Raw genomic sequence first — 10,949 nt, forward strand, 5'->3', positions numbered from 1 at the left:
AGTCAGGTGAAGGGGGGCGGGGAGAGGCCAGAGTGGGGACTGGGATGGGGGCTGGGGTGGGAGAGATGGGAGCAGCGGCACCTGGAGCACTGGAGACTTGAGAGGTGGAACGCACCTGGACCCTGCCCGCAGAGTGAGGTGGGCCTGTCTCAGAGGCTGCGGGAAGAGTGAGGAGGGCCAGAGGGGGCGACTTCCCTCCCCCACCCGCCTCCTGGCTCGTCAGAATGAGGTCTCTTCCGCCCCAAGTTCACGTTCGATTTAGGGAGAGAGAGTGGAGTGGCGAGGTTGCTGCGAGACCGCACCCCTCCCGAGTACTGTGTGGGGTACAGAAAAAGACGACACCAGACCTGGGGGAAGAGGGGCTCAGGCTGCTCCCTGCTTGGGCACCAAAGGAAAGTGCGGCCGGAACCCCTTTGCTGCGGTTTAAGGACTTAGCACCCCACCCCACCCGGGAGGCGGGCGGTCGCAGGTCCACTGACCCTGAGGCCGCAAGCCTGCCCCGCCTCCTGCCCCGCCCTCCCGCCAAGCCGCCTCGCTATTGGCTGCACGGTCCGGGCCGGAGCCCCTGGCGGGGTAATTAACGAAGGATTAATGAGATCCCCTAAGTCAACAGAAAAATCGATGGGCCGAGGAGCCCGAGCAGCGGCTGCGCAGTCCCGCGAGGGGAGGGCGTCGGGGGTATCGGTGCGGGCGCGGGGGCCTCACCAGGACTGAAGATCGGAGCTGTGGTCGCAGTCGGTGGTCAGCCGGCCGCGGTGCCCGGCCAGGCCTCAGGTAAGGCTCCCGGCGGCCCGGCTAGGCAGAGGGAGCGCCCTTGGACTGCTGGCGGGACATTCCCGGGGAGCCCACCTTGACAGTCACACCTATTCCGCCCCCAAAACCGGGTTCAAAGACTAGGGGCTACAGGGATAGGAGAGGGAGGACGGGATGAGTGGGCGGAGACCGACCCCTGGCGACCGGGGAACCGGCCCTTCTCTGCCCCCTACCCCAACCCTAGCTCCGCGCCCCACCTCCTTTCCGCGGATGGAGCGCACACAAAAGTCAGCAGGGCGCGCCCCCACCCCAGCGGGTCTGCGCGCGCACAGCCAACGGTGGGTGCCGAGGCCAGAAAGAAGCAAAAACCGGGACGGCTGGGTAAAGGGGTGTGGAGTTGGGACTGCTTGGACGCCCAGTCTGAGGCATATGTGTAGCGGCTGCCCCAGGCCCCGCAGTCCCTCGAGTGGCTCGTAGAGAAAGACCCAAGCTCGCAGTCCGCGCTCAGCAGCCTCCTCCGGAGCTGGCCCTGCGCTCCTAGCCAGGCGCCGCGCCCCGACGGCTGCGCCGCTTTCATCACCTGTCTCTAATCAAGACCCACAAACCAGTTTGGTGTTCCGGCCCTGCCTTGGACTGGCGTCGCGCCGAGGGAAGTGCCAGAGGGCGGCGGATTCCTCCTTGTCAGCCCAGGGTGCCCTCCCCCTCTTCCCCGAGACCCCTACGTGCCCCACCCTGGCACACTCCCCGCAGCGGACGGAATTCGCCCCTTTCAGGGCTCCCTCTAGCGACTGTTGGAGGGTTGGATTGGGGGTGGGGAGGATAGGGAAGATAGGGCGAGGACCCTGGAGAGAGGGGACCCGGAATCTTGTTCTCCAGTGTCCCCTCTGCAGTGCCTGCAGTCCAAGCAAAAACCGCCCCTGAAATTCACCAGTGATCCTGACCCTTCCAGCGTCTCCAGGACCTCGGCAGAACTGGAAGGAAATGCACGAATAGCTAACAGGCTCTAAGTGCATTTACATGCATTAAATCATTTAATTTTGAGAAAACCCCTATGAGGTAGGTATTATGCATTAAGTCCTTCGTCCATTCATTCAGGAAATCTTTACTGAGCATCTTCTATGTACCAGGTACTATTCCATTGTTGTACATCCATTTTACATATGGGGAAACCGAGGCACGGAGAGTCTAAGAGGTTTATCCAAGATCACAGAGGTAGTAAGTGCCAGAATCTGGACTCTTTTTTTTTTAAAGATTATTTATTTATTTATTTATTTGGTAAAGAAAGCAGAAAGAGAGCCCACAAGTGAGGGGAGGGGCGAGTGGAGGGGCAGAGAGAGAGGGAGAAGCGGACTCCCTGCCAAGCAGGCAGCCCAACCTGAGGCTAGATCCCAGGATCCTGTGCTAGTTACCAGAGCCAAAAGCAGATGCTTAACTGGCTGAGCCACCCAGGAGCCCCCAGAATCTGAGCTCCTAATCATTAGGCGATACTGCCCTGGGAAGACGAGACAGATTCTGGGGAAGGCTGAAAACGAGCAGTGAGAGCTGGGAGAAACGGAGCAGGGAGGTGTCCTTACAAGCCTTACGCTTGCTCAATTTAGGCGGGGGAGCCTGGGAGGAAAGATAAAGATCATCTCTAAAGTCTCCCGGGCTGGGCTGGGATGGAAAGCACAGAACAAGAAGGGTCTCTGTCCGTGTCTTGGGTGCTGAAATCTCCCCCAGGAAATGGCGGAGTCAGTCAGCGAGAGCGTCTTGCCTGTGCTAGGTTTGGAGGGTTCAAGTTAAGCAGGACCTGGTTTCTACCCGGACGAGCTCCTGGCCTTGAGGGGAGCCAGCCATGCTCACAGCCCCTCCCCGGACAGTGCACACCCAACTCTCAGCAGATGCTTGGGCAGGGAGAGAATGCTTCCCAGGAGAGGTGCCTAAGGTAGGTGGTGAGGATGGGCGAGAGCCATTGGTGGAGGGTGGCAGGCAAGGCGGAGGAACAGAAGGCTCCAGGAGTGAATCGCGGAGGCGCAAGCAATGTGGAGCCCTGAAGCCCTCTGGCTGGGCCTGGATCAATATGGGGGTTCCCGAGTGTGACAGAGGGTTTGGACAGGGAGGGGAAAAAACTGGAGCAAAGAGAGAACTGGGAAGGGGGGACAAAATCACCTGTAGAAACTTAAAGAAAGGACTGAGTGTTCTTATTCTATTTGCCATAAGAGAACCAAAGAAGGTATAAATACTGAGCTAGTTCACGTGGGAGTGTGGGGGCTGGAGAGGCTATATTTTAAAGACAGATGTGGTGAGGGTCTTTTGGTGGTTACAGAGAGTAAAAGGCTAACACTTCTGAAGCTCAGAGTCCATGGGCAAAGACGGAGCAAAGCATAGTGAGTTAAATGGAGCGAGCATGATAGGTAATGCTGCAGCAACAAGTTTGGGGTGCAGTGGGGGTTCCTAGTGCAGCCTCGGCATGGGGCTCAGGGAAGGCCACTTAGAGGAGGTAGGATTCTGCTCTAAGTTGTAGTCAGCCAAAGGGCAAGGGGGTGGGCGTCATGGGCAAAGGGTGGAGTGAGCGTGGACAGGGAGGTGAGCCAAAGCCAGCACATTGTGGGAGCTGCAGCGAGATGACACAGCCCACAGCACGGAGTGGGGTCCGAGGACAGTGCTAGAGAGGTAAGTCAAGGCAAGACCAGGAAGCAACCAACAGAAGCTAGCCTCCAAGCCCAGACGAAACATGCACTGCCTGGTTTCCTTATGAAAGTCTGTGCAGGCCATGCAAGGTAGTTTGGACTTTATCCTGAGGGCAATTGTTTGCCTTTTTTTAATTTATTATTTTAACCCAAGTATAATTAACATACAGTGTTATATTAGCTTCAGATGTCCCCTATAGTGATTCAATAATTCTATACATTCGTCAGTGCTCATCACGATAAGTGTACTCTTAATTCCCATCACCTACTTAACCCACCCACCTCCCCTCTGTAACCACCAGTTTGTTCTCTAAGAGCCTGATTTCTCGTGTCTCCTTTTTTCTTTGTTCGTTTGTTTTGTTTCTTAAATTCCATATATGAGTGAATTCTTGTGGTATTTGTCTTTCTCTGCATGACTTATTGAAATAAGTCACAGCAATTTGTTGCCTTTGTTGGGCTTGAAGTAGGGGAGAGGCACAGTGGATCAGGAGACCAGTCCAGGAGAGAGAGGAGGGGGCCCTGGACTAGGGTAGAGGTTGAGGTCAGGAAAAATCTAAGGGAGGGACACCTGGGTGGCTCAGTCATTAAGCGTCTGCCTTTGGCTCAGGTCATGATCCTAGAGTCCTGGGATCCAGCCCCATTGGGCTCCGTGCTCAGCAGGGAGACTGCTTATTCCTTTCCTACTCCCTCTACTTGTGTTCCCTCTCTCACTGTCATATAAATAAATAAAATCTTAAAAAAAAAAAAGAAAAGATAAATCTAAGGGAGACTTGTAGGGTAGAATGAACAGGTTTGGACCTGAGAGGTAGAGGGGTGAGGGGAGAGGTAAGGAGAGTGCCCAGCTACTCTAGGACAGGTGGGGAGGAAGACGCCACTCGCTGAGATAGTGCAGGCCTCCTACAGCCTGGAGGATGGGGATAGAGAGCACTTGGAACCACGGGCCCAGAGCACCAAGCACGTAAGGGCAGTGGCAGCCCCAAAGGCGAGCACCAGAGGTGGCTGGGGATGGTGAGAGAGCCTCCCAGGTCAGCTGAGGAGAAGCTTCCCACAAGGACAGCACCCAGGGCATCCCCACTCTCTAGTGCGGCTTCAGTCCCACAAGGAATGGGTACCCAAAGGGCCCACAGGGGAGCGTGCTGGACTCCAGGCTGGGGCCCTGAACTACAGGAATGCCACGACCTGATATCTGGGTTCAAGAAAGGCATGGCAAAGAGTTGGCCCGAGTGAAAGCTTGAGGAAGGTAAGGAAGTAGCAGGAGACATCCAGGGAAAGAGAAGAGTCAAGAGTGGTGTTCCCCATGTTGTGCCGAGCACTCATAGGTTGTCTGGGAGTCGGGGTGGGGGGATGGTGCATACAGAAGTCAATTCTGTCCAAGTCTGGGGCATAGCATGCGTCCTGTTTCCAAGTCCCTTGTTCATGGCAGACATTGCAAATCAATCCCAGAACTTCCCACCTAAACCTTAATGTGCTTTAAAATTAATTTTAATTAGATAAATAACGTGCTTTTAAAAACTAGAACATTAAACCATCCCCAATCCTAATACCCTCCTCCCTTCCCCAGAAGAAACTCCTGTTATCAATCCGGTGGGTGTCTTCTAGACCTTTTAAAAGGAGTAATTTTATCTATACCCATATGTAACCATAATAGGGTATCAAATGACAGCCACATTCGGCCTCAGGATCCTTCTTAACACAGCATGCTAGGCAACCACTGCCCAACTAACCAGAGTCAGAACAAGAGAGGACACCTACTTGCGCTCCCTGCCTTCAGAAGGATTGGGGCGCCTGGGTGGCTCAGAGCCTTCAGCTCAGGTCATGATCCTGGAGTCTCAGGATGGAGTCCCACATCGGGCTCCCTGCTGAGCAGGGAGTCTGCTTCTCCTTCTGACACTCCCCACCCCTATGCTCTCTCTTTCAAATAAATAAATAAAATCTTTTAAAAAAATTTTTAAAAAGAAGGGAGATTCCTCCCAGACGTCAACGGAACACAAGCTGCCTTCTCGTGATGCAAAGTCACAACCCTGGAAAATGTCCCGCGTCCAGCATGATGCCGACATCCCCATGGCTCCCGTCACAGACGTTATTTTCCATCTCAAGATCGGGCACTGAGGCAGAGAGTGGGATAGCCCTGCAGGGCGTTAGGAGAGAGGTATTCCTCAAGCCAATCAAAATAACCCCTATGTTTCTTTAGAGCACAAAGAATTTCCAGATGCCCTGGTCTGTTTGAACCTCCTCGGGTCCTGTAAAGTAAACAGGGCAGATGCTGTCATTTCCCCTGTCCGACCAGGGAGGTTGCGTGTCTTGCCCTAGGTCACACAGCAGTCCCCTCCATGAAGCCAGGACAGCCTGGCAGCCCACCTAGGACCCTTTCTCCCCAGCCACTTCTCAGGCTCCATCCATGGCCTCCCCGGAAGCACAGGAGACTGGAGCAGCCCCTGCCGAGGGGAGCCAAGTGGACGCGGGGGCTGAGAAAACGGGAGCCCCCACCTCGCCTCACCAGCGGTCCTGGCTGGTGCGGCATTTCTCGCTCCTGCTGCGGAGGGACAGGCAGGCCCAGAAGGCGGGGCAGCTCTTCTCGGGGCTCCTGGCCCTCAATGTGGTGTTCCTGGGTGGAGCCTTCATCTGCAGCATGATCTTCAACAACGTGGCCGTCACGCTGGGTGATGTGTGGATCCTGCTGGCCGCGCTGAAGGCCCTGTCCCTCCTCTGGCTCCTCTACTTTGCCGCCCGCACCACCCGCCACCCACGCGCCGTGCTCTACCATGACCCTCACGCGGGACCCATCTGGGTGCGGGGTGAGTGCGGGGCCACTGGGTGGATGGGGAGGGGTGGGGAGGGAGAGCCAGGTCCTGGGGAGGTTTCAATGGCCCCCTGGCCCGGCCAGGCTCCCTGGTGCTCTTTGGCAGCTGTACCATCTGCCTCAACATCTTCCGGGTGGGCTATGACGTGAGCCACATCCATTGCAAGTCGCAGCTGGAACTCATCTTCCCTGTCATCGAAATGATCTTCATCGGCGTCCAGGTGACATTCCGCTCCCATCCCCGCACCGCATGCACGCACACCCGACCTGCGCCTAGAAACCGCCACACAGGCAAATACATACAGGGCCCGGGTAGTGGGGGTACACACATACCACAGCCCCTCACTAATGTCTGCCTCCACGTACCCACAACCACACACACCTACGTGTACCTGCACACCCAACGTGTCACTGAAATGCAGACTCCTACAAATACATCTGCCCGTGTATATTTGCATATAATGAAATCTACACCCCCCACACCCCACCCAGGTACACAGAGCTACTCTTAGCGAGGGGTACTTACTACTACTACTACTCGCACTCCTGAGTCCCTGTCCCATGCCGGCCATTGTGCTAGGCATTTCTTTGCATCATCCTTTCCATCTCTCCAGTAAGTAGGCATTCCCTGGAGAGGTAGGCACTTTATTTAGCCTTGTTTTAGAGCTAAAGAGACCAAGGTTCTGAAATATTTTGCCACTGGCCCAAGATGACACAGCAAGGAAATAGCAGAGCCAGGATTCCAATCCAGACTTCCTCACTGTCACTTCCATTGTAAATACACACAAGGCACTGGGGCACACGCCCCACAGTCCCACCACCACTACCCCAGCCCTGGGCTCAAGGCCCCATCTCTTTCAGACCTGGGTGCTCTGGAAACACTGTAAGGACTGTGTTCAGGTCCAGACCAATTTCACTAGGTAAGATGGGGTCCTATCTCTCCCTCCAACTCCTGGGTTCCCTCAGCCCCCCGCTAGCGCCTGCTCCCACAACTTCCTTGGACATGGTGTCCCTAGGGCCGCGGGTTAGTCCGGGAAGGGGTCCCAAGTGACTCCTAGGGTTGCCTCCCCTGTAGTCCTTATGTCAAATGGGATCTGGCTTTGGGAAAGAGAGGTCACCCCAAAGGCAGTGATGATGAGGGCGGGACACCTGGGGAGCCCGCCAGGCTGTGTGGGCAGAGTGTGGCACCTCCTCCAGGTGTGGCCTAATGCTGACCCTGGCCACAGACCTGCTGCTGTGGGTTCTGGCTGTCACCAACGACTCCATGCACCGCGAGATCGAGGCTGAGCTCAACACCCTCATGGAAAACTTCTCAGGTACGGAGGAGATGTGATTCCCGGCCTCGAACGCAAACACACACACACACACACACACACACACGCGCGCGCTACACTCCGTCCCGGTGCAGCTGGTTTCCTCCGAGCAAGGCCCATCTGAGTAACTATCATACCTTCGCACCCTGCCCCCTCCCAGGCAATGACACCAACACCTGCCTCTGTCTCAATGCCACCGTGTGTGAGGTCTTCCAGAAGGGCTACCTGATGCTCTACCCCTTCAGCACCGAATACTGCCTCATCTGCTGCGCTGTGCTCTTTGTCATGTGGAAGAACGTCGGCCGCCGCCTGGCGCCCCACACAGGCGCTCACCCCGGCTCCCCTCCCTTCCGCCTGCACGGGGCCATCTTTGGGCCACTGCTGGGCCTGCTGGCACTGGTGGCAGGCGTGTGCGTCTTTGTGCTCTTCCAGATCGAAGCCAGTGGCCCCACCATTGCGCACCAGTACTTCACCCTCTACTACGCCTTCTACATAGCCGTGCTGCCCACCATGAGCCTGGCATGCCTGGCGGGCACGGCCATCCACGGGCTGGAGGAGCGAGAGCTGGACACGCTCAAGAACCCCACCCGCAGCCTGGACGTGGTGCTGCTCATGGGCGCGGCACTGGGCCAGATGGGCATCGCCTACTTTTCCATCGTGGCCATCGTGGCCACTCGCCCCCATGAGCTGCTCAACCGCCTCATCCTGGCCTACTCGCTGCTGCTTATCCTGCAGCACATCGCGCAGAACCTCTTCATCATCGAGGGCCTGCACCGGCGCCCGCTCTGGGAGACGGCATCCGAGGACCCGGCAGGGAAGCGGGAGGCTGAGCCGCCCCGCCGGGGGTCCCTGCTAGAGCTGGGCCAGGACCTGCGGCGGGCCTCGCTGGCCTACATCCACTCCTACAGCCACCTCAACTGGAAGCGGCGGGCGCTCAAGGAGATCTCGCTCTTCCTCATCCTCTGCAACATCACAGTGAGTGGGAAGGGGCTGGGGGCGGGGCGGGGGCGGGGCGGGGCGTGCAGCGTGGGGGCGGAGCTGGCCAGGCGCATTCCAGGGCGCGTTGACTATGGCAAGGGCGATTGGCCTGTCCCTGGTATTGTCGAGGACACCTGCCTCTTTCCAACTAGCCCCGTGCTGCTTGAGAGCAGGGTCCCCCCAGCATCCTGCAAGGGGCCTGGCATGAGTGAACGTGCGAGGCATGACGCTAAGTGCTCTTTACCAAGAAACGTAAGATTTCCACCCTCCGCAAGTTTACTCTCTAGTTGGAGAGACACCTGGGAACCCGCTAGGGAATTACCAAATAATTGATCATTCACTGAATTTGGTCAACGGAAGAGATCATCAAGTGCCTGGTTTTCTAAAAACTCTCCAGCGGAAGGAGTTAAGGATAACTGCTTGGTAACTGCTGAGGTCCCTTGTCTGCCTCTCCATGCTGCCGCTGGGCATCTCACGGATTCCACTTGCTAACCCCGAGCAGCAGGCCCCGTTTGGCAGATGGGGAAACTGAGGCTTAGGTGGTCCCGGCAATGCCGAGACAACCAGGGTGGTCTGAGGGCATGTCGAACATCACGCCCCAGGTGCGATGCGCTGGAAACTCTTCAGGTGGTGAAGCCACCGCCACATGCCATAACCTGGCCGGAAAGTGCAGGAGGAGCTCAGAGAAGGAAGCGCAGGCCCGAGGCGCCAAGGAAGGCCTCATGAAGGCTGAGTCTGGGCCTTGAGAAAGGGGCAGAATTTGGACAGAAGCCAAGGCCAGGTGGAGGGAGCAGAGAACGTTAACACTGGAAGAAGGGGGTTGAGGTCGGGGCACAGGGGAGCCCAGCTTGGCTCAGAAGGTTGGGCCATGGCTGGTGGCAGTGTGGGGCCTCATGGGCCCCCTGGAGTTCAGACTGGCAAGCCAGGGAGGTGGCTGTGGTATGGGGCAGGGGGTAGTGGGGGGAAGGCTGGCTTTGAAAGCCCAGGGATGAGGAGATGTTAGGGTGGGGGCCTGCCTCCCCCTGCCCCAGTGGTGTGTCCTGGGGCACGGAGAGCCCTCTCCCCATCTCACCCCCTCTTCTCCTCCCCAGCTGTGGATGATGCCCGCGTTTGGCATACACCCGGAGTTTGAGAACGGACTGGAACAAGAATTCTACGGCTATCGGACCTGGTTCACCATTGTCAATTTCGGCCTGCCTCTGGGGGTCTTCTACCGAATGCACTCTGTCGGGGGGCTGGTGGAGGTCTACTTGGAAGCCTGAGGCTGCCCAACGACCAACCCCCGGCAGAACTCCAAAGTGCCAATGCTGGGGAGAAGGTAGCCCAGAGCCTCTGAGAAGGGGCACCCAGACCAGACTGGAGTCCCCAAAGCCTCCCCCTCCCCAGATCCTCCCTGAGATGGAGGGCACTGTCTGCAGCCCGAGACCAAGGGCAGGACCTGGACACTGAGCTTCTGATGCCCATGCCTGGGACATGCTTCCCCTGCTCACCACCACAGTCAGTACAGCCCAGGGTACTCCGTGGGCAGCCTGAGTCAAGGAGGGGTGCCGCCCCAGCCGGGCTCAGGGGTCAGCCTCCTTCTATGGGACGGGCACTTGGTTCGAACTCAGCCCAGGACATCCCAGAAGTTGGCAGCCCCGAAGGCGCCCCTGGTCCTCCTTCCCCACGTACTCTGTCTCCTAATGAGCTCATTAATTAGCTACCAGGCAGAGTTCAACAGCTCTCTCCTGCTGCCATAAACCCTGTTTGTTTGATCGATTACATTCGGGCTTCGTGACATTTGTTCCTGGGGACAGAGCTGCCACTCCAAGTATGGTGGAAAGGGACGGTCCTCCTGGTCAGGGCTGGAACAGTCTGTTTCTGAGCCAGAAGGGGTTTAAACCAGTCCTTCCCTTGTCTGACTCATGGTAGGAGGTAAGGAGAGGGGCTGGGGCTCTCACACACCCCCAGCTCTCGCTAGCAGGTTTCTCTCTGGCACAGAGCCCCACTTGACTGCGACTGGCTTACCACAGGACTGCAGCTTCTGGCTGTCTGGTCCCCGTGCCTGCTGTATCCTCTGGGCCATCGGGTAGAGAGGCAGGGACTAACAGCCCATGCATCTCCCTGAGTCCAGGGCAAACAGTGGGCTGTGCCCCAGGTGGGGCCCAGGGCAAGGCTCAGGCAGGGCAGCCCAGGCTTTGCATGGGCCCCTCCCTACGAAGCTGGGCACTGGCAAGCACAGGGCTACAGCCCCAGGGACCCTGAGCACTGTTTCCGTGGCTTCCTGGGGCCAGCAGAGCCCCGTGGGGGCCTTTAGAAGGCTGGGAGGCCAGCCTCTCTCCTCTCCTCCATGGGCTCTTTCTCTGGGTGGCCATAGCCCCGGGGGCCACGCGCTGGGTAAGAGAGAATAATCCTCCCTTTTTCCACCCAAGAAAATGACAAATGCTGGTTTCTGGG

At 57.5% G+C, this 10,949-nt stretch overlaps 1 protein-coding gene across 1 annotated transcript; it reads left to right on the forward strand.

Annotated features, from left to right (window-relative positions):
* Nucleotides 1-591: 591 nt before the first annotated feature.
* OTOP3 (otopetrin 3) lies at nt 592-10,273 on the forward strand (the record flags this gene model as incomplete). Its single annotated transcript, XM_080825786.1, is given in 8 exon segments — nt 592-610; nt 613-774; nt 5,801-6,217; nt 6,307-6,443; nt 7,084-7,142; nt 7,420-7,538; nt 7,696-8,510; nt 9,605-10,273. Coding segments are annotated over 8 exon segments (1,899 nt in total). The 3' UTR covers nt 9,776-10,273.
* Nucleotides 10,274-10,949: the final 676 nt, after the last annotated feature.

Source organism: Martes martes, assembly GCF_963455335.1.
Source record: "Martes martes genome assembly, chromosome: 16".
Lineage (NCBI taxonomy): Eukaryota > Metazoa > Chordata > Mammalia > Carnivora > Mustelidae > Martes > Martes martes.